The sequence below is a fragment of the Rhinatrema bivittatum genome, chromosome 12, assembly GCF_901001135.1.
Source record: "Rhinatrema bivittatum chromosome 12, aRhiBiv1.1, whole genome shotgun sequence".
Taxonomy (NCBI): Eukaryota; Metazoa; Chordata; class Amphibia; order Gymnophiona; family Rhinatrematidae; genus Rhinatrema; species Rhinatrema bivittatum.
Window position 1 is genome coordinate 60,495,889 of NC_042626.1, and position 24,407 is coordinate 60,520,295.

Below are 24,407 nucleotides of genomic sequence, written 5' to 3' on the forward strand. Positions count from 1 at the left end.
AAAAACTACACAGAATGCCAAAATAATTTACTTCTGATTAAACCCAGAATTTACACCCATGAGGTAAAAGGGCAGTGCCTTACAATACTGTGCTTCCCAGCTTCTTGCTTCAAGCACTTTGGATGTTTTCTAGAACCATGAATGGTCCTGGGCAGAAGACAGAGACCAACACCAGAGTGATGAAGCCTACCTGGTGCCTGGTTGCATGCCTGTTATTGTCATCCTGTCTGTGGGACAGCATCCTCTCCTCTATCTGCTTATCGCGGCTCTGTGCTCTTACCTGGAAAGCAGCACAAGTCTATCAATCCCACTGCAATCCAAGTGCTCAAAAAAAGCAAGCAGGCTCTTCCCCTGAACCCATGACAGAGAACTCAGGGTAGAATGGAAGACATGAAATTTGGCTAGAATGCAAGATCTGATTCCAGAGGATCAGGTTTTACAAGAACATTATGAAATATTTAAAAAATGCATCTATGAAAAAAATAGCTGCACAGAAATAATTTTACTTCAAAAAGTTATTTTTAAAATTTCTTAAGCATCTCCTCCACAATTCTACTGCAGATATGGAAGCAATCAATCATATATTGCATCTCACATACACTGAATCCGATTGGTCCACACTAGCTTGGAGACAGGTCCATTCAGTGCCACAGGATGACATCACCCAAGGACAATGGCTAATTCAGCCTGCTCACTGATAGAAAAATCTATTCCACATCTTTTTCAGAGCAGTCCTCAGTGCACGATGAATTTAAACACAGTAATATTACCTCTAGTACTGTCCAACTATTTCCTGACAAGGCCAATGAGTAAAACGCCAGTTACCTTGCACTCATCTGCAGACAGGTTATGATAGAGAGGACATCCAGAGATAGAGAAATGTCTCTCGTGCTTTCCTGTTAGATGTCCTAAAAATAAACAAGCACAGTTTCAAGTCCAGGTACAAAACAGTTTTTACATAAAAAACTGCCCCGCCACAAGTAGTGGCAAGTCCTCAGTGCATTCTTCTATTTCACTTCTCCATCAACCCTATCTCCCACTCCTACATTCCTGCCCTTTCCCTTCTCTGGTCCTCTCCCCTTGCAGGTAGTAAGGGATATTTTATGACTAAATGTGTGTAGCAGGCAGGGAAAATGTTTTCTAACCTGAACATGCTGGATGATTTTTCTTTTTTTCATCTCCTCTTGGTATATTTTGTCATTCCAGCAGTTTTTCTTCAAAGTTATCTATAGCTTGACTTTACTGTCATTTCACTTTCTGCTCCATCCCTCAACCAACCTGCTACCCTCTCTTCTATCAATCATCCCTGTCTGCAACACCTTTTCTCCTCCCTTTATCAAATCCCTAACATTCTCATATCCTCTCCCATTATCTTCTACACCTCTCTCTATATATTTATCTTTCCCTCCACAACCCCAGTATATGCCTCTTTTCTTTCCATCTTTTTTTCCTTCTACTCTTTGGCTAAATCCTTACTCCTTCTCCCTCTACTACTGCTGCCTCTTATGACCAGAGCTCTCCCCAGGTTCACACTGCTTTCCCCAGTCTCCTGCAGGGCAGAACTCCCCCAAACTTATTCTACAATCTCTGCCATTCTCCTGCCACCAATCAGCAACTATCATAAAATGGGCCAATTTCAGGGAATTGCTCTCTTCTATAAGTGAATGGCACTTAGGTGAAGAGCTAGAGGAAAAGTGTAGCTGTTGTAAAGCAAACAATATTGTATGACAAAAACAAATTAAAAAAAAAAAAAAAAGTTAGTCTCCTTTTTTTGCATTGGAATACTATGAAATTTGTGCCCTGGTAGGTACCTAGAGAGTTGCAGCCTGGGGTGGGACACTTCATGTTGAAGTTGTAGCTTTCATGGAAGCGGCGGCGCTTGGGGCGGTGAGAAAGGTCACTGCCCGAGTCTTTCAGCGACATGTCCTTGGCGATGCTTTCATCATGAGACACGTTAGGGCTAGAGATATCGATGTCAGACTCTGAGGATGGAGCATTCCCCGTTGGAGTCCGTGGAGGAGACTCATCATGATCAGGTGCATTTTTTGTATCTATATTATAAAAAGAGAAAGTACACACACTCTAGGGTCTGATTATAGAACAGAACACAACACTGCAAAGAAACTGTGTTAACTGCTGTCAGCAACCACATAGCACCTGTATCAGTTCCCCTGCATGGCAAGCTGTACCACCTGCAAGCGTTCAGAGCCACACCTCACCCCCGTACCTCTAGCACAAAAGTCGACCACTTGCTCGGTTTCCGATCCGGACGAGCGGGTCTGTCGGAGCGGATATTTTTTCGGACTCACAGGGGTGGGCTGCTGTTGGCTGCGTGTCACCCTCCTGGTAGAATACACAGGCTCCTCTGCACCAAACGATTGCAGATTGCGAACTGGGCTGGAATCTGGTTTAATAAAAACCACAGTTTCATTTGGTGCCACTACTAGAAACTTTTGCCTGACCCCAGGAGTAGGGGATAATGTGCACACACCATTTAGGAATGCACTCTATGAGAGTCGTCACCTTGTGACAACACTCCTGAAGCAATCTAAATCACCCAGGGAGGACCCTGCTGGCAACCCACCTTAAATCCCTAGAAGTCAGAAATCCTGGAAGCCAAGAGATTTAAGCATACAATAATGGTGTAGGAGGGAACCGTAGGGCCAATCTAGGACAGGATGTCAACAGTAGTAACATAATTGCTCCACATGGAAAAAGGATGGATTCCAGACATTGCAACAAAAGCAGTTTTCTTGAAACCCAACAAGATCAAGAGATTTCTGCCTTCTAGCTAAAGCCTTTTGGAGACAATTACACGATGCTGTGCTGAAACAGGAACGAAAATGAAGGCGGAAGGAGCACCTAGTCCACTGAGTCACTCTTGTGGCCTTTACCTTGTGAGCTCTGGCTAAGCCTGGCGGAGGAGCGGGTCACCCGTGCAGATCGCTGAGAATTCCCATCACTTTCTGAGCTGTCTGTGTGTTCAACGTCTGTGGAGAAATCAGAATCTTCTGTTCCATCTGAACTGCTGCCTGCATTTCTCTGGAATAGGAGATCCTAACATTAGTATACAAAGAATTACTGAAATAAGCAACAAAAAAAATGTTTACAAGCAGATATAACCATTCAAATACAATTATAAAACATTTCAGCAAAGTCTCCTTTCAAGCTCTAGAGCAAAAGTCACCTTCCTATCACAATACAGTAGCTCTTTTGCAGGCACAACGTGATAAAATGTATTTTATGTGCTGAATACTAAGGGAAGTGAATTAAATCGCCTTGGGATCAAGTGTCAAAAAAAATCCACACTGTCTACATTTAGAATTGCAATTTATTTGCCTAGATTTAGGAGCCTAGTATTAAAAATCAGTGTCAAGAACCAAAGTCTTTGTCACTGCCCTATCTTCACACCCACTGCCTCCCACTTTTTAGGCAACTAAGTTTCGGAGCCTATTAAAAGTAGGGTCCTAAATTTATATGCTCAGCCCTAGTCAATATAGTTTATTTATCCTAATACACCACCTTTCATAAGATAAATCAAAGCAATTTACAATAATCTAAAATGCAATATCTTGGAAGCCAAGGGATTTAAGCATGCAACAATGATGTAGGAGGGGACTGTAGTAACATAGCAAAAGTTATTGCAAAAGAAAAGAAGAGGATAGATTACAGATACACTAAAGTAGTTTACTTAGACTAGGGATTGAAGCATGCAACAATAACAGTTTTAAAAGTGGCCGAGTTAAGTACCTAACTCCCAAAGTTAGGCACCTAAACCCTTTGAAAACTGGCCCCAGTACTTTTTCCATGTACCCTTGTCTTATCTAGAGATGTTAACTTTTGCCAGTTCCACTTCCACATTTCAAAGTAAAACAACCTACTGCAAATTAAGGAGCTGCTGCAAATGGAGAAATCTCCTCCAATGCTGGTGATTGTGCACCTTGCATCAGAAGCATATAACGAAAGTGGAAGGAAATCTCTCTTACACATTTCAGATAGTATGCTGCTCAAGCCAGTGAACGCAAGTATAGGGCAAAACACATCACAGTCAGCACAGCACTTCTCTCCCAACAATCCCTTTCTGTATATAATCACTCACTCAAGTTTCTCTGCAGTAGCCAAATAATGAAGGGATCTGGCTTTATAACAGCAACACACCATACTACACTTTTCATTTCCTATCCACAATACAAATAAACAAAAACCTCACACTGGAATATTACTATGTAGCAAACAAATCTGCAGCATAGCCAATCTGATAAACTTAATGGTTGAAATGCAGTATATTATTACAAGTAATTACACAGTTTCCCCAAAATAAAAAAAAAGAGAGGCACTAGTATGCAGGCGAGGGATTTTTTTCTTCTTTTAAGAATACTCAGACAAGCCAATTGTTAAGAACTGGGGGTATGAGGCTAGTAGAATCTTTATAGTAGGCCTTGACAAATTTTCTCTGGCTCTAACAGCCAGCTGAGAATCAAGAGCCAAACGTGTGTCTCACCCTCTCAACCCTCCATCTCCCACTCTCAACGCTACCCCCTGCCTCAGCAGTATCCCCCTTGCTCAACCCCCATCCCCAGAAATGTCGCCCTCACTCAATACCCCCCTTAGCCTCAGCATTATCCATCTCATTCAACCTTCCCCGTTTCTTCCTCAGAAGTCTACCTTTCTCTCAACCATTCCCCCTTCCCATCACCAACAGGCAGCAAGTCTCCTCCTCTTCTGACCCAATGAGAAATAGCTCCCTTCGGCCCACCTCCTTCTACCATTAGTCAGAGTGGCTCACACTGCCTGCTTCTATTTCAGCAGGGCCGTAAAGTGCCACATTGTAATTTCTGGCTACCAAAGCCCTACTTTATCTTTTTTTTGGTCTAACTATTGAATTTTTCAAGCCTCTCTCCTCCACTACCTCCCTTCTTCTACAGCCTGACAGTTACTCCTGCTCATCCCAACCCTGACCTCTCCTAACCCTATACTACCAGTGCTCCTCCATCCGGCGGCCCATGCCATTGCTTTTATCAGCCCTGCTAGCATGCATGGACGTATTGCTTTCTAACCTACAGAGGCCTCCAAAATCAATATCTGGGATTCTGAACCCTCATACATTTGAATACATTATCTCATAGACAATAATTATTACCTCTAAGACTTGAAAGCTACTTCTGTACATTGATACAGTCAAACAAATTACAATAATCGTACATGTGGAGGATGGGCAATATTCTAAAACCCGTTTTATGGATTTAATTTACAAAAATGTTGAAAACTGCTCTAAATTTAGCTTATTGTACAAAGACCATTTATTAAAAAGGGATTCAAAATTCAAGGAAACATCCCCACATCAAACTTTGCAAATGTTGCTCAAAATGAAAAAACAAAAAAAAAAAAAAAGGTTCATCTTTGCTAATTTAAGTAGCAATCTTATCCACAGATCACAAAAAATATATATAGAGAGAGTAGAAGGGGTTAAGGTTAGAGGGAGAAGGGAGAGATACTGCCAGGTGGAGGAGTTAGGACCTGAGAGGGCAAAGTGATCAGGGGAGTAGGGAAAGAGTGTGGCAGGGACACTCTTACATTGAACTTCCAGAGAATTTCTGCTCAAAATATTCAAAATTCTGCATTTTTAAGAAATAACTTTTTTCTGTATTACATTTTAAATTAAAGACTCATGTATATTGTGCTATTTTGACCAATATAAAATATGCAGAATTTTGCATCTGTGTGTGCAGAATTTAAAATTTCTTTTGCACAGAATTTGCCCAGGAGTAGTACTGATATTTAGCGGCCACAGAGTGGCCAAAGATATCCTTCTATGGGTAAATATAGCCTGATATATTTAGCCAGATATTCAGCAACATCCAACTGGCAAAATATATGGCTGAGTATCTAGCTATATCTGACTTCACTAAATTGTGTGACAGATTTAGGACAGCTATTTGTACAGACACAATTAGGAAGATTAATTTTTCCAGTTAGCACTGAATACTGCACTAACGAGCTAAATTAAAAAATCCTATTCTAGGAATACTCCAGCCTTGCCCCTTTTTATATGGCTAAATCTGTGCACAAATTTAGCTAGCTAGCAGGATTTGTGTGTGTGTGTATGTGGGGAGGGGGGGGGGGTTTGTTAAGGGATAATTTTAAACCAATTAGATTTACAGAATTAAAAGTCAATTTTAACCATATAAATATTTTGAATATAAATCCTAATCTATCAGTATATAGAAGCTGTTTAGATTACTATTAAAAGCTGATCAACAATACAAAAAAAAAAGTTTTATAGCAACAAAATACAGAATTACCTGCATGACACAAGTACACTATAAAAACATTTACTAATAATCCTGACCACGCTAACAGCACTTTGCCTGAATCTAAAAGGTAGTAAATTAAAGGAATAGATATCTCTAGTAACTGCTCAATTAATATGAGCACGCGGGATTCTAATAAATGGATGAATTTTGAAACTTTCTCCAGCAGAAATGAACTAATTATAAATATGAATCCGGCATCACACTCCATTGATAATATTCCCATCACCACTTTGAAAACTGTGGTTGATGTAATTTCGACCCCTATCTCAAAAATTAACTTATCTCTTCAGGAGGGTAATTATCCTCAAGTACTAAAAAGTGTAATAGTAAAACCAATTCTAAAAAAACCAAACACTTGATCCCCGAGTACTTAACTACAGACAGATATCCAACCTCTCTTTTTTAGCAAAACACACAGAAAAAAAAAGTGCAAAAACTCTCAGAACATCTTAAAAATGACAACATTTTATATCCTATGCAGTTTGGCTTTAGAAAGCATTACAATACGGAGACAATTTTGCTTGCCTTAAATAACACAATTTTAAGAGGATTCAACAATGAACAAAACTACTTGTTAGTTCTGCTAGATTTGTCAGCAGCATTTGACAGTGAACCATTCCATCCTTTTAAACAGACTTAGAGAAATCGGGATAACAGAAAATAAATTTAAATGGTTCAAATCATACATTACAAATCGGTTCTCAGATTAAAATTAATAACAATTAAAAAAAAAAAAATTAGAATTGGACATGGGAGTCTCACAGGTATCCTCACTATCAGCAACTCTCTAATGTATATATGACTCCCGTCTGTCATTTTCTCAGTGGACTTGATCTCACTCACTATGTTTATGCTGATGTGCAAATTCTGATTCCCATTAAGAATTCAATAGACGAAACACTTAAACTGACAGCAATGTATCTAGCATTTATTAAACAGCTATTAACTAATATGAAAGAGCCTAAATGTTGAAAAAACTGAAGTCATTTTTAGATAGGAGAATTAGCAATATCAATCCATCATTTCTGACCTTAGAAGATAACAAGGTGAGTATTGAAAGAAGTAATGCGTGAAATCTAGGAGTGATAATTGATTCTGAACTCAGTTTAAATAAACATAATTTTAGAACAGTTCTTCAAGTTTCACTGTTCTCAAATATAGACTATTGTAAAGCCCTATTCTTAGGACCGCCACAATCTACAATTCAACCGTTACAAGCACTTCAAAACACTGCAGAACGAATACTAACCAACACAAGAAAATATGATCACATCACACCGATTGTGATCTCGCTACATTGGCTCCCGAAACAATATCTCATAGAATACAAAACCCTCTGCATCCTACATAGAACAATCTATGGTGAAGACACTGAATGGCTAAATGCCTCTATAACAGTGGTTCTCAACCTTTCTAATGCCGTGACCCCGCAATACAGTTCCTCATGTTGCGGTGACCCCAAACCAAAAAATAATTTTGGTGGCTACTTCAAAACTGTAATTTTGCTACAGTTATGATTCAGAATGTAAATACCTGATATGCATTATGTATTCTCATTGCTACAAATCAAACATAATTTAAACATAGTGATTAATCACAAAAACAATATTTAATTATATGTTGAGAAATATTTATTACTAATTCCAATAAATAACATTTCACCATGGCATAGCATGGGTTTAAATATAACAGTAATATAACAGTAAACAACAGTGCAATATTTTGCAACAGTATGCTGCCAAATTCAGTGAGATGGTTGTGGTTGCTTTTTGCTTACCAATTCAGAAATGATTACACACAAAGCACCTTACACTTACACAGTATTGTGTGTATGGTGTGTGTACTATTTTACATTATTAACCTTTTTTACACCAGCAGGCTGTCTCGCAGGCTCTCTTGGCTCTCCACCTCTTGCCTCTCCGCCTCCTAGGCTTCTGTCCTCCGGCGCTTGCTGCGTCCGCCCACTGATGATGTCAGCAAGCACCGGACACATGTAATGCGCTGCTATGGACTGTGGAGCGTTCCCCCCGCTTCCCCCGCCCCTTAGGCCCCGGACGGATGATGCAATCACGTCTGTGCATGCGCGCAGGCATTCAGTTTGTAACGCGCATCCATAACGGCGTGCGTTCCAGCTGAATAGCGCTGCTGCAGACGGTAGCGCGACTTCTCAGCGGCTAAAGCCATCAGAAATATGTATTTTCCGATGGCTTTAGGCGACCCCTGTGTTTTGGTCGTTCGACCCCCGCCGGGGTCGCGACCCACAGGTTGAGAACCGCTGCTCTATAAGATTAAATACCCCCCAAAGAAATCTAAGATCAAGTAATAAGGCGCTATCTATTCCCTCAGTAAAATCAGCACAGTTAACGCAGGTCAGAAACAGAGCACTCTCTCTTGCAGGACCAAAGATATGGAACGCGCTACCCGACAACCATAGAATGCAGCAAAATGAAAAAATGTTTAAAAAAAAGATCTGAAAACACAACCAGCAGAACCAGAAGGCTTAGCCAATTTTAAATTGTTTATTACTTATTTTATTTGTAGTCACCTGAATTTTTATTTTTTGATGCACTGTAATTTGCAGGTATTAACCTGTTTTAATCTCCCCGTTACAAGCATTTTTTTTTAGCTGTTTTAGCAAAATTACCATTTGCTTTCTAGTAATAATTTGATTCTAAATCTGAAAAACAAATCGATAATGTGGATATGTTAAGGGATTCGACAAATTTATCTCCAGCATCCAGCATCCACTCCAGCCACTCCAGCCTCCACTCCAGCCTCCACTCCAGCAAACTAAGAAGAATGTCCCCATCCTTTCCAATCCCAATCCTCCCACACTGTCCTCCTTCCAAAGGATATTCAACTCGACAAGCCCATTACCATAACCTTAAATCCCTCTCTCCAATCGTGATCTCTCCCATTACCCAACTGCTAGGCCTCACACTATTTACGTTAACACTATTCAATGCACAATCCCTAACTAAGAAATCAGTAATACTAAACGACTATCTCATCGATGTGAAACCGGACATATGCGCAATTACTGAGACATGGCTCAAACCTTCAGACACTGCAATAATTAACCAATTACCCACGGAGACATACAACTTCTTCTCAATCCCACGTCATGGAAAAAAAAAAAGGAGGAGGAATCCTCCTAGCTACAAAAAAGGACCACAGATTCACTCAACACTCCTCCAATACCGACTCGAAACTCGAATTTGGCTTCTTCTCGTCAGACAAACTCCAAATTTTACTTCTCTACGCTCCTCCAGGTTTACTGGAAACAGACGCATCTCCCCTGGTTGAACTAACTACTTCCCTTATCAATCTAGATGCCCCAGCGATAATATTAGGTGACTTCAACCTGCACGTCGACAACGCCACATTATCACCCAACTGCAAAGCCTTACTCACAGCATACTCCGCTTTAGGTTTCACTCAACTAGTTAACAAACCCACACACAAAGCCGGACACACGTTAGACCTTATCTTCGTCAATACAGCAATCAAACCGGTCCAGCACCCCTCCTGCACGAAGGTACCATGGTCAGATCACTCCCTCATAACTTCCTCATTCTCAATAAAAGATACCAGTCCATCTCGCATACCCTCACATTGCTTCACTTACAGGAAAACATGCACCACAGAAGATCTTAGCAATCACTTATTATCACATCTCACCCAAGTAGACTTTACCAATCCGAACTCAGCGCTTCGATCTTGGAACAACATCACGGAATCAATAGCCAACAAGCTATGCCCCCTTACTACAAAAAAACCTCACCCCAACTCGTCCAAAAGACAACCATGGTTTACCCTAGAGCTAAGAAAGCTTAAACTATTGCTAAGACAAAATGAGGCTAAATGGCGTAAAAACCCATGTACCATCACTCTATCTACCTATAAATCGACTCTTCTCCAATACAAATCGAATACATTAAGATCCAAGAGGAACTACTACGCATCCAAGATCCACCACCTAATCTTCGACGCTAAAGCCCTCTTTAGCTACGTCTCTAACCTCACTCAAATAAACCTATCAGAAATCGCCCTCAACCAAGCAAAATCTAAAGCGGAAGAACTAGCGCTATTTTTCAATAACAAAATCAGCAAACTTCTAACTCAGCTGCCCCCCAACACCGCATCTACTTCAACACCTCCTCAGACCACCTTCAAAAATACCCGCTTAGAAGAACTGGAACTCACTTCTTCCATTGAGATCCAAGGTATTCTACGGAAAATGAAACCATCTTCTCACCCTTCGGACCACATCCCCTCGAAATTACTTCTATCAATTCCTGACTCCATCTCCAAATCCCTGTCAGACATCATAAATTGCTCTATAACACAAGGATCTTACCCAGATGACCTAAAATTGGCCTCTCTCAAACCATTACTCAAGAAACCTAATCTAGATCCTAATGACCCAAACAACTACCGACCAATCGCCAACCTCCCCTTCATAGCTAAGATTATGGAGAAATTGGTGAACACCCGACTCTCAAACTACATTGAAGAAAACAACCTCCTATTCCCATCACAATACGGTTTCCGCAAAACACTAAGCACGGAGTCCCTCCTCATTTCCTTAACAGATCACCTCATCCTGGGCCTCGATAAAGGTCAAGCCTTCTTACTGATCCTACTGGACCTTTCTTCAGCCTTTGACACCGTCAATCATTCCTTACTCATTAACCAGTTAGCCTCCATAGGTATCTCAGGCACAGCACTATCTTGGTTCATATCATTTCTCAGCAATAGAGGATACAAGGTCAAGATACAGAACAAAGAATCCTCTCAACATCCGTCGTCAGTAGGAGTCCCACAGGGGTCCTCCCTGTCTCCTACTTTATTTAACATTTACCTTATACCGTTATGCCAACTTCTCACCGACCTCAACCTCAAACACTTCCTTTACGCGGACGATATACAGGTCCTGATACCCATCAAGGATTCCGTCGCTAAAACTCTGGCTTACTGGGACACATGCCTTCAAAAAATTAAACTCCTCCTCACCAGCCTAAACCTGGTATTAAATTCCGGCAAAACTGAACTCCTGCTCATCGCCTCAGAAAATAGCACCATCACCTCTGCACAACAAGCCACGCCAACAATCACACAAGTGAGAGACCTAGGAGTCCTAATTGATAATCGCCTGAATTTCAAAGCCACCATTAACAAAACCACCAAAGACTGTTTCTACCAACTACAAGTCCTGAAAAGAATTAGACCTCTTTTCCATGCCCAAGATTTCAGAACTATTCTACAAGCAATCATCTTTTCAAAATTAGACTATTGTAACACCATCCTACTCGGCCTTCCCGCTTCATACACCAAACCGCTTCAGATGGTGCAAAATGCAGCTGCACGAATTCTGACAAATACCAGGAGAAGGGACCACATAACCCCCATTCTAAAGAGCCTCCATTGGCTACATATACACTTTAGAATAATTTACAAGGCCATTCTTACCACATACAAAATCATCCACCAACTGGCTCCCATTGACATACAGATCCCTCTCCGACTACACAATTCGTCAAGACCGACAAGAGATGCATACAAAGGATCGCTACAGGTACCACTGTCCAAATCTACCAGACACTGCACACTAAGAGACCGGGCTTTCTCTACAGCCATTCCACCGTTATGGAACTCCATCCCCTCAAATCTCAGAACAGAACCATGCATCTCAACCTTCAAAAAAAGACTAAAGACCTGGATATTCATACAAGCTTTCCCAGACACCAACATGGTCAACTAATCTCCAACTACACCTTGATTAACCATATCTTGATTAACCATATCTTCTATCGTTTACCTGTGTGAATTAATCCTGTCCTTTCTCTTCCTTCTCAGCCAAGTTCTTATCACCCTGTTATATGTAACTGCCTTTTCAGCACCATTGTTATAGTTATGTTTACTATGCACCCCTGTTTTATGTGAACCAGCATGATGTGACTGCTGTCTCGAATGCCGGTATATAAAAATTTGAAATAAATATCAAGCATTACAACTGGAAATGTTCTAGAGATAAAACAAGAAGTATGGTGTAATGTTAAATTCTAAATTAGACTTGAGATCGCATGTAAATTATGTAGCCTTCTGTAAGCTGAGAGTGATCAGACCATTACAGAGGTTAACCAAATCATTGGACTATCAGTGTTTAGGCCTAAGCAAATTGGACTGTTGTAATTCACTGTATTTAAGTTTATTGAAAAAAATTACAATTGGTCCAACATGCAGCGGTTCATAGTGTTTAATTTAAAATGGAATGAATATAATACACCCTAGATGAAATCATTCTTTGGTTACCAATTTATGAGGTCACAGTTTAAAATTCTGATAGTATTCTGCAATTTCCATCAGTCATATAACATAAAAACATAAGATATGCCATACTGGTTCAGACCAAGGGTCCATAAAGCCCAGTATCCTGTTTCCAACAGTAGCCAATCCAAGTCACAAGTACCCAAACATTAGACAGATCACAAGCTACTATTGATATTAAATTACCGTCACAGCAGTTTATGGATTTATCCTCTAGGAACTTATCCAAAACTTTTTAAACCCAGTTACACTAACTCCTGTAACAACATCCTCTGGCAATGAACTCCAGAGCTTAACTATAGCTATAAACAACACCAAAACTGAACTCATCATCATCACGCCACACAATAACTTCCCCTCCAACACATCTCACCATTCTACTTCAGTTCTGCCCCTACTACAGCAAGTCCGCAGTCTTGGCGTCATTATTGACAACCATTTCACTTTAAAGAAATTCATCACAGCTACAATAAAAAATGGTTTTTTCAAACTTCACACACTAAAAAGAATTAAACCTCTTCTACATCCACAAGATTTCCGGACGGTATTGCAAGCTACCATACTACCAAAAATTGACTACTGTAACGCAATACTCTTAGGTCTCCCTAAAAACAATTCAACCTTTACAGATGTTACAGAATGCAGCAGCTCGACTAATCACCAATACCCATCTCCATGATCACATAACACCTGCTCTCATGTTCTTGCATTGGCTCCCAGTAGCTTCTAGAATTACCTTTAAAGTTCTCACCCTCATACATAAGTCGATCTATAACCAAGAGATGCAATGGTTCTCGGAGCAGTTTGTGTTCCATACCTCCAAGAGACCCATAAGACATATCCATCAAGCCAAATTGGCAGCCCCCCCAACAAAAAACATCAAACACGTGACCACAAGAGACCGTGCGATCTCCATTGCGGGAAGCAACTTATGGAACAAGATGCCCACTGACCTACGTCTGGAACCCTGCCATAAGAAATTCAAACAAGGACTCAAAACGTGGTTATTTGAACTAGCATTCACACAATGATCTCCTTTTAACTGAAATGCCATTCAATTTGATACCCTCTCTCCCCATGCTCCGTTTCCCACCCTACCCTCTTTCCCTCCTCAATCTCCTTCTTCTCCTTACCTGCCCACCCATCCATCCCCTTCCACCCATCCATCCCCACCCTCCCATCCCCATCATGATATTAATTAGCTTGAAATAACAGAAATGTCTCGGTGCAATATAGAAATTGTACCCACTCTCAGAACCGGTATTGTTTTAGATACTTTTAGTTATTGTGTTGGTTTGTAAAGGTTTAATAGTTACATCAATTTTAATTGTATGTTATACATTATTGGATGGTCCACAGTCTGTACAGTCTGTTTTCCATCAAAACTGTTATATGGAAGTTATTTTAATACCTATTAATAATGTCAATGTAAAGCTTGTTGCTAAGTTATTGTTAAATGTAAACCGCGGTGATGTATTTCTTTACGTACTGCGGTATATAAAAACCCTTAAATAAATAAACTATGCGCTGAGTGAAAAAGAATTCTCTTCGATTTGTTTTAAATGAGTCAATGCGGATAAAACATTCATAAAAGAAAACAGTACATAACAAAAATATAATAAAAATACAGCATTAAAAAAAATTAAAAAACAAACATTACCCATGCCTAATAATAGCAGTAAAACATTAAAGTCACTGGCAGTATATCTATGCAAAAATGGATTTCTCTCTTTCCAAATTTAAAATCTCACTCATCCCAAAATATACTGGCAAACTATTCCACAATATGGATCCAGCAAAAAAAAAAAAAAAAAAAAAAAGACCAATGCTCTTATTACATTCATACAATATTAGTGTAATGAAGGGACACAGAATTCTGACTTGTAAAAATTTACCTTTTTAGCCAGTTTTCCATATATATTGTTCTATGTGTTAAAAGAATATTTAAATAAAATATTTACTACTATCGATCTGGCCAAGATGAAGAAACAGACTAAAATGCTGGCAGAAATCAGAACGGTAAATAAAACCAGCAACACAAAAAGAATTGGAGATTTTAATTCCCCCACTTGGATCAATCTCTCATCAGGACATGCCAGAGAGGTTAAGTTTCTATATGCCAAAATGACGGTTTCATGGAACAGCTGCAATCAGATTGAACATAATCACTGGAGGAAGAACAAAATAGAGCTACTGTAGTAGCAAATAACTTCAAAAAGGGAAACTAAGAAAGGAGAAAAATTAGGAAACAAAACCTAAAATGAGCAGTTGCCAAGGCTAAAAATTTGCATGAGGCTTGGACATAGTATTTTTAAACAATTTTGAAAACCCTAATAAAATGTCATCCATTAAAAATTGTTGAAAGAAAACCAAACAACTGTCATCATGATTTCATTAAAAGAGGTAGTTAAAAAGTAGTAAGACAGTCCAAGAAAGTATGAGAAGCTTGCCATACAGTTAAAAACCTAATAAAATATTTTCCAAGTACATTTAAAACAAAAAGCCTATGAGCTAAAACAGTTGGACCTACCAAATCAGGGGTGAGCAAACGTGGAGGGGGAGGGAGGCTTGAACAATCCTAAAGGAGAGCACACTGGCTGCACAATCCAGGAAGAAAAAAAATGGCTGTGCTCTGGCAGCAAAGCAAGCTCAGGATGGAGGGAGCTGTTGGGCGGCTTAGCCATGCATCTCTTTTGGTGGGTCAGGGAGAGGAGCTGCTTCGGTTGTGGCAAACCCAGCTGGGAAGCTGCATAGTCAATGGCAGAACCGGACATTCCAACAGCCACTGAAGTATTCCACAGCTGCCATCCTCAGCCTGGGAGGAATTCAGCTGCTGCCGGACCCTCTTCCAGGAGAGAATTCACACCTATCATTAAAATCATCCATTGTACCTGAAGACTGGAGGGTGGCCAATGTAACCCCAATATTTAAAAAGGGCTCCAGGGGTGATCTGGGTAACTAAAGACCAGTGAGCCTGACATCAATGCCGGGAAAAATAGTGGAAACTATTCTAAGATCAAAATCGTAGCGCATATAGTAAGACATGATTTAACGGAACACAGTCAGCATGGATTTACCCAAGGGAAGTCTTGCCTAATTCATTTTTTTGAAGGAGTTAATAAACATGTGGATAAAGGTGAACCGGTAGATGTAGTGTATTTGGATTTTCAGAAGGCGTTTGACAAAGTTCCTCATGACAGGCTTCTAGGAAAAGTAAAAAGTCATGTGATAGGTGGCAATGTCCTTTCGTGGATTACAAACTGGTTAAAAGACAGGAACCAGAGAGTAGGATTAAATGGTCAATTTTCTCAGTGGTAAAGGGTAAACAGTGGAGTGCCTCAGGGATCTGTACTTGGACCGGTGCTTTTCTCTCTCTCTGTGTATATGTATGTGTATATATATATATATATATATATATATATCTCTCTAAGGAATACAACGAATGAGGTTATCAAATTTGCGGACGATACAAAATTATTCAGAGTAGTTAAATCACAAGCGGATTGTGATACATTACAGGAGGACTATGCAAGACCGGAAGATTGGGCATCCAAATGGCAGATGAAATTTAATGTGGACAAATGCAAGGTGTTGCATACAGGGAAAAATAATCCTTGCTGTAGTTACACGACGTTAGGTTCCATATTAGGAGCTACCACCCAGGAAAAAGATCTAGGCAACATAGTGGATAATACTTCAAAATTGTTGGCTCAGTGTGCTGCAGCAGTCAAAAAAGCAAACAGAATGTTAGGAATTATTAGGAAGGGAATGGTTAATAAAACGGAAAATGTTATAATACCTCTGTATCGCTCCATGGTGAGACCGCACCTTGAATACTGTGTACAGTTCTGGTCGCCTCATCTCAAAAAAGATATGGTTGCAATGGAGAAGTACAGTGAAGTGCAACCAAAATGATAAAGGGGATGGAACAGCTCCCCTATGAGAAAAGACTGAAGAGGTTAAGGCTGTTCAGCTTGGAGAAGAGACGGCTGAGGGGGATATGATAGAGGTCTTTGAGATCATGAGAGGTCTTGAACGAGTAGATGTGAATCGGTTATTTACACTTTCAAATAATAGAAGGTCTAGGGGACATTCCATGAAGTTAGCAAGTAGCACATTTATTTTATTTATTTATTTATTTAACGGATTTATATACCGGAGGTTCCTGTATAATATACATATCACCCCGGTTTACAATGAACAGTAAATATCGCTTCAAGTTAGAGGCTTACAATGAACATGGTTAATCCAAATAACAGGGAAATATAAATAATAATGTTAACAATTAAGAAGTGATAATAGATAAAAAAATAATTGGAGAAAATTCTCACACTCATCACACAATTAAGCTCTGCAATTTGTTGCCAGAGGATGTCGATAGTGCAGTTAGTGTAGCTGGGTTCAAAAAAGGTTTGGATAAGTTCTTGGAGGAGAAGTCCATTAACTGCTATTAATCAAGTTTACTTAGGGAATAGCCACTGCTATTAATTGCATCAGTGGCATGGGATCTTCTTAGTGTTTGGGTAATTGCCAGGTTCTTGTGGCCTGGTTTGGCCTCTGTTGGAAACAGGATGCTGGGCTTGATGGACCTTTGGTCTGACCCAGCATGGCAATTTCTTATGTTCTTACTGGCCAGTTTCTCCAACTCACTCCCGAACAAGAGGAAACCTTTAAAGGGCTTCGTAAGATTAGCTCTGGAAGTCATGTGGGCCGATCAACCGTACAGCCATAACTGACATCTGGCCACTATTACCAAAGCCACTCCCCTAACCAACAGGCCGACAGAGCGCACTGTTAACCCGCCATTGGACGCGCATTTTCCCTTACCCTTTATTCAGTAAGGGGCCGAAAGGTTCGGGGGACTGGACGCACGTTAATAGCGCCCGCAACATGCAAATGCATGTTGATGGCCCTATTAGGAATTCTCACGCGATTCAGAAAACAAAATGTGCAGCCAAGCCGATATTAGTCGAAGGTCCCGAAACTTTCCAAAAGGAAAAAAAAAAAAATTTGAAGTCGGCCATGGCTGTCAGGTCGAAAACCGGACGCTCAATTTTGCCGGCGTCCGGTTTCCGAGCCGTGGCTGTCAGTGGGCTCGAGAACCGGACGCCGGCAAAATTGAGCGTCTGCTGTCAGACCCGCTGACAGCCACCGCTCCGGTCCAAAAGGAGGCGCTAGGGACGCGCTAGCGTCCCTAGCGCCTCCTTTTACCTGGTTTTACCGCCGGGCCTAATTAGCATACTGAATCACGCGCACAGGAGAGCGGACGTTCGCCTGCTCTCCCGTGGACTTTACTGAATCGGCCCGCAAGGTAGGGACCCAATTACAGCCTGCATCTGCTAAAAAGGCGGTGGCGGGTCGCATAAATACTCAAGAAAGGGCAGAAGGATCCAGGCCAAAACCAGAAGGTATGGAGCGGGGCCACCTCTTGCAGAGGAATCAGTCAAGGGAGTTCCAAGGTCCGGCATACTTCCAGACAAATCCTTAGCTAAGGCCATCATCAGTGGAAACAGAGAAGAGGCTGGTAATTACAGACCAGTTAACCTCACCTCAGTGGTGGGAAAAGTAATGGAGTCGCTGTTGAAAGAGAGAATAGTGAACTATCTACAGTCGGGAGAATTGCTGGACCAGAGGCAGCACGGATTCACCAGGGGAAGATCCTGTCAGACAAATCTGATAGAATTTTTTGACTGGGTAACCAAGGAATTGGATCAAGGAAGAGCACTCGATGTCATCTACTTGGATTTCAGCAAAGCTTTTGATACGGTCCCACACAGGAGACTGGTGAATAAAATGAGAAGCTTAGGAGTGAGTGCCGAGGTGGTGGCCTGGAATGCAAACTGGTTGACGGACAGAAGACAATGTGTGATGGTAAATGGAACTCTCTCTGAAGAGAGAGCGGTTTTAAGCGGTGTACCGCAAGGATCGGTGTTGGGACCGGTCCTGTTCAATATAGCGACATTGCGGATGGGATAGAAGATCAGGTTTGTCTCTTTGCGGATGACACTAAGATCTGCAACAGAGTGGACACGCCAGAAGGAGTGGAGAGAATGAGACGGGATTTAAGGAAGCTGGAAGAGTGGTCGAAGATATGGCAGCTGAGATTCAATGCCAAGAAGTGCAGAGTCATGCATATGGGGTGCAGAAATCTGAAAGAACTGTATTCAATGGGGGTGAAGGGCTGATGTGCACGGAGCAGGAGAGACCTTGGGGTGACAGTGTCTAATGATCTGAAGTCAGCGAAACAATGTGACAAGGCGATAGCTAAAGCCAAAGAATGCTGGGCTGCATAGAGAGAAGAATATAGAGTAAGAAAAGGGAAGTAATTATCCCCTTGTACAGGTCCTTGGTGAGGCCTCACCTGGAGTATTGTGTTCAGTTCTGAAGACCGTATCTCCAAAGAGACAGAGACAAGATGGAGGCGGTCCAGAGAAAAGCGACCAAAAAGGTGGAGGGTCTTCATTGAATGACTTATGAGGAGAGATTGAAGAATCTAAATATGTACACACTGGAGGAAAGGAGGCGCAGAGGTAATATGATACAGACTTTCAGATACTTGAAAGGTTTTAATGATCCAAAGACAATGACAAACCTTTTCCGTCGGAAAAAAATCAGCAGAACCAGGGGTCATGATTTGAAGCTCCAGGGAGGAAGATTCAGAACCAATGTCAGGAAGTATTTCTTCACGGAGAGGGTGGTGGATGCCTGGAATGCCCTTCCGGAGGAAGTGGTGAAGACCAGAACTGTGAAGGACTTCAAAGGGGCATGGGATAAACACTGTGGATCAATAAAGTCTAGAGGACGTGAATGAAGAGCGGGTGGCTAGCGGGAATGACGGCTACTACCTGGAGATAATACCCTTATTCAATAAACACACACGGTTAATGTGACTCCAACATTGCTCTAAGCTTCAACGGCAAGAGGAAATGTGGAAAAAAGGATTTGCATTCACAAAAAAGCGGGAAGTAGCTTGCTTGTTACGGTGGCTACTACCCCAAACCAAATAAGCCTGATACTTCACTTTCAATGCATATCCAGCATAGCTCTCTGCTTCAACGGCAGGGGGCATGAAGAAAGGTTGATCTATATACAGACAACCACCAACAAGGACTGAATTATTTATTCTGGGTAGACAAATAAGCATGGGTGTAGCTTGCTTATTGCAGCGGTTACTACTTAGTTTTTGGGTACTTGCCAGGTTCTTATGGCCTGGATTGGCCACTGTTGGAAACAGGATGCTGGGCTTGATGGACCCTTGGTCTGACCCAGTATGGCATTTTCTTATGTTCTTAACTAATTAAGATAGATATTTCACTTAGATGCAGTTCCAACACTGCTCTCTACATTAATAGTGGGGGTGGAAGGGAAATAGAACCGAAAGGTTACTAAGAGCCAAGAGTAAGATATAAGTATGAAAGAAAAAAAAAGTGCAAAACCTGCTGGGCAGACTGGATGGACAGTTTGGTCTTCTTCTGCCATCATTTCTATGTTTCTATCAGGCTATAAAGAACCAGGCTTAACAAAATCAGAGGAAGACAATTCTCCCTGAGCCTCTAAGCACCACTGACAAGTAAGTGGGGCTGAGATGCCCGAATATGACAGGCAATTCAGTTTCTTGTTCACTGGCGCCATTAGTTCGTCAGTCGACTGAGAATATGTATCCAGCCAGCTTGCGCTGAAAAATTTCAAGCGCACAAAAATTAGACACCAAGATTAAGTGCCACAAAGAACAAAACGTACAAACTGCACCAAAATCTGGGTGCACAACCGATATGCTTAAAAATGTGCACACAAGAAGTGTGCCCAAAATTGAGCACACAATTTGTATGCAGAGCCAGACGCACTGCACACACTGACATTCCTGTAGAGGGCAGTCGAACACGAACAGAAACGCGCAACAATGCCGCCACGGCATACCATGCGGTGCACGCAGGAAAAAGCCTAACAGCGGGGCCTAGCCCACCTGGGCTGCTCAACCTGCTAGGCTGTCCAATTCCCTTAACCCTCCGGGAATGTCGAAACGGTGCTCCAAGCACGAAGACCAAAGGAAGTCCTACAAAACCCCTCTATACTATGACATTTTTTTTAGACTTAACTGAGCTCAGCCCTTCCTGGCTGAGTATAGAGATGGTCTCCGGCTGCAGGGAGAGAGGGCATCTGTCATCGCAGCGCTCAGCTTTCTGCACTAGCTGCCTTTAAGCTGTACAATTAGCTCAGTCCATGCCAGCGAAAAACCAGCTACCAAACGAAGGCACACATCTGAGGGACCAAGGAAATCACCTCAGGAATTCTCATCTGGGAGATGGACCATCTGGTATCATAACAGGAGAGCAGGGCTTTTTTTTTTTTTTATATTGAAAAATTTTTATTAGGAGTGAATTGCATAAACAACAACAGTACAACTTTCAGCTGCTTCAGCTGTACACAGAAGGTGTAGCATCGTACAAATGATATCATAATGGTTACAAGCATATCAGGCCGTGAACACTACGTATACAGTATATTCTGATTTCCATTTTCCCTCCATTTTCTTCTTATCCCCAACCCCCCTCCACCCCCTCCCCCACCCCTCCCAATATAGACCTTAAGACTACGGTACCACAAATCTAGATATAAAAGGTTGTGTATCAAACATCTGTTCTTTAAGGATGTGTCTTATCTTGCCACAATATATATGGTTGCCAACGTTTTTGAAAGGAGATTAGGGATTTATTTTTACAGGCAGTAATTTTACTAAGCTTGTATATCATGGAAACTTTGTCCTGCACCACTTTTAATGCAGGAACTTGTATGGTCCCCTAATATCTAGCAACCACACATCTAGCTGCCACTAGAATATAGTAATCCAGACCTCTTGGAGAGATGGGTCGCAAGTCATCCGTAACATAAAGGAGACTTCGACCAACAGTTAGAGTTGGATAATCTGGGCACATTTCCTTTATCCAGCCCTGAACCCCTGTCCACAAATGTTGGAGCAAGGGACAGGTCCACCACATATGTAGATAGGTACCGACCTGCTGACATCCCTTCCAGCAATTGGCAGACCTAGATGGATATAGTTTATGCAAGTGTGATGGACTTCTATGCCACCTATACAGCAACTTGTAACAATTTTCCGTTAAGTGTGAAGCTATCAACCCTCTCCCCATGCATGAATAAATGGCTTTCCAATCATCCAAGTCTCCTGTCGTTCCCAGATCAGTTTCCCAGGATTGTACAAAATGGGGTTTATGGGTCATATCGGAATTGAAAACCCCATACAGCCTAGAGACCGCTCTTTGTACTTTGTTGGCTCCCCTACAAAGTCCCTCAAAATAGGTAGACCCAGCCCGCAGGTCAACCTGAATCTCTGAGGTAGCCAAAAAATGTCTAATTTGCAAGTAATGGAAGTATTCACTGTGGGGAAGATCATATCTACTGCATAAGTCCGGGAAAGATAACGCCTTCTGTGATCCCCAAATATGGAGGATATTTAAGATGTTCCTATCTTTCCACAGGGTAAAGGCCCATGACCCTAATCCCGGTCGAAAGGTAAGGTTAGAAAAAAGATGCGATAATAGGGAGTAGCGCTTGCCACCTATCAGAAGCTTCCTCCACTTATCCCAGACAACCAAAGTGGTCTGCAGAGGAAGGGATTGCAAATTGAAAGGAAGCCATGTACTAGCAGGTTGCCAAGGTAGGGCCGCTAACGGCATAGTCCCCACCATTGCTTGTTCCAATTTCACCCAAGTCTTAATTATAGGAGTCTTATGCCATTCCAAAATACCTCGAAGCTGAGCCGAGGCATAATACCATGATAAATTGGGAACCCCCAAACCCCCCTGCCCCTTGGATCTATACAATGTGGCCCTAGATACCCTAGGGTGTCGCCCCTGCCATATATATTTCTGCAAACGGACCTGCCACTTTGCGATTTGCCTTTGTGGAACCAGGAGTGGCAAAGTTTGAAAAAGATATAATATACGGGGTAAAACGTTCATTTTCACCACTGCTATTCGTCCTAGCCAGGAAATGTGATATCTGTCCCATTCTTCCATGTCCTTGTAAATGTTACTTAACAGGGTGGTGTAATTTAGAATAAAGAGCTCCTCCAATGTACCCAAATAGATTCCCAGATATTTAATCTTATTATTGGGCCATTTGAATGCATATGCTGTTCGTAGTTGGCCGGCCTGTTCAGATGGTACAGTGAGATTGAGAACCTCGGATTTATCCCAATTAATGCGGAACCCGGAAACTGGGCTAAATCGTGATATTTCAGTAGTGATTTCAGGCAACGAGGTCGTGGGGTCAGTTATAGTGAACAGAATGTCATCGGCAAACAATGCCATTTTTGAGGAAACCCCCGCAATGTGCATGCCATGTATATTAGGATTATTCCTAATTGCAATAGCCAACGGCTCTAAAAACAAGGCAAAAAGTAAGGGGGATAGCGGACAACCCTGACGCGTCCCCCGTTGTACTGGGAACGGATCAGTATAGCCCCCATTTACTTTTAAACGAGCCCTAGGGGAATCGTACAGCTTCGCAATCCATTGGCGATATAGTGGCCCGACCTGCATTCGTTCCAGAATTTTAAATAAATAGGACCAATGTACTAGATCAAACGTCTTTTCCGCGTCTATAGTCAGCAGTAGCGCTGGAACATTCTGCCGTCTAGCCCACCACATAAAGTCCACAGCCTTCCTGACGTTATCGGAAGCCATACGTCCCGGTATAAAACCGGACTGATCTGGATGTACCAGCTCCCCTACCACCCCCTTTAATCTATCCGCTAGGATTTTTGCTAAGAGTTTCAGATCTAAATTAATCAGAGAAATGGGGCGGTATGAACCGCACACCGAGGGATCCCTTCCCGGCTTCGCCAATATAGTGATACCCGCAGTGTTGGTATCCGCAGGAATCACATCTCCATTTCTCAAAGCATTAAACATTTTAGTAAGCGGGCCTACCAAGCGAGTACGAAAGGTTTTATAAAATTTGGCTGTATATCCATCCAGACCCGGTGATTTCCCTAATTTCAGCTGTTGGATAGCCTGCGTCACCTCAAATGTAGAGATTTCCTTATCCTAATTGTCACTATTATCCGTGGATAATCCAGGTATAGCTAAACTCTGAAGAAATTGATCGATAGTATCATCCTCAATAGATCCTTCCCTGCTATATAATGTGGTATAAAAATCAATAAATCTCTGTCTTATATCTTGACTGGTCGTTAAAAGGTTCCCTTGGGCATCCTTAATTTTAGTGATATTGTTTTGGGATTGACGCTTTCTCAACTTCTGCGCTAAAAGCTTCCCAGCCTTATCTCCTCCTTCAAAAAATTTTTGCTTGAGAAGCTCTAATTGAAAAGCTAAGGTGTGTGCATCTAAGTTAGCCAGCTTCTCCCTCCCTGCCACCAAAGCTCTCCAGTGTTCCCGCATAGGATGTTGCTTATGCAACAGCTCAGCCCTTTTGACCTGAGCCATCACATTATCCCTCTCACGTCTGCGACTCTTTTTAAGGAAGGCAGCTCTCGAAATCAAATGACCTCTAACCACTGCCTTAAGACCCGCCCATACCATACTTTGGGGTGTTTCCCCAATGTCGTTGTCAAGCAAATAATTGGTAATGACGGACTCCAGTTTTTGTACAAAATCTTTGTCGTCAAGGAGTGAGTCATTAAGTTTCCAGTATAATTGCCCCCGGTCAAAAAATTGAAGATCCATTTTAACCCAAATGGGGCCATGATCAGACCATGTAATGGGCTCTATATCTGTAGTA

General features: G+C 41.6%; 1 protein-coding gene across 7 annotated transcripts in view; it reads right to left on the minus strand.

Moving 5' to 3' along the window:
* The window catches only part of KAT7 (lysine acetyltransferase 7), a 146,685-nt gene that overhangs the window by 111,551 nt on the left and 10,727 nt on the right, over nt 1-24,407 (minus strand). For 2 of the 7 annotated variants that reach the window (XM_029573001.1, XM_029573004.1), the window contains exons 2-6: nt 2,895-3,057; nt 2,228-2,404; nt 1,812-2,051; nt 826-908; nt 191-280 (exon numbers count right to left, since the gene is read on the minus strand). In XM_029573001.1, coding sequence (XP_029428861.1) covers nt 191-280; nt 826-908; nt 1,812-2,051; nt 2,228-2,404; nt 2,895-3,057 — 753 coding nt within the window. The remainder of the gene's footprint in view (nt 1-190; nt 281-825; nt 909-1,811; nt 2,052-2,227; nt 2,405-2,894; nt 3,058-24,407) is intronic. The other 5 variants (XM_029573005.1, XM_029573007.1, XM_029573003.1 and 2 more) reach the window with 3 other exon arrangements.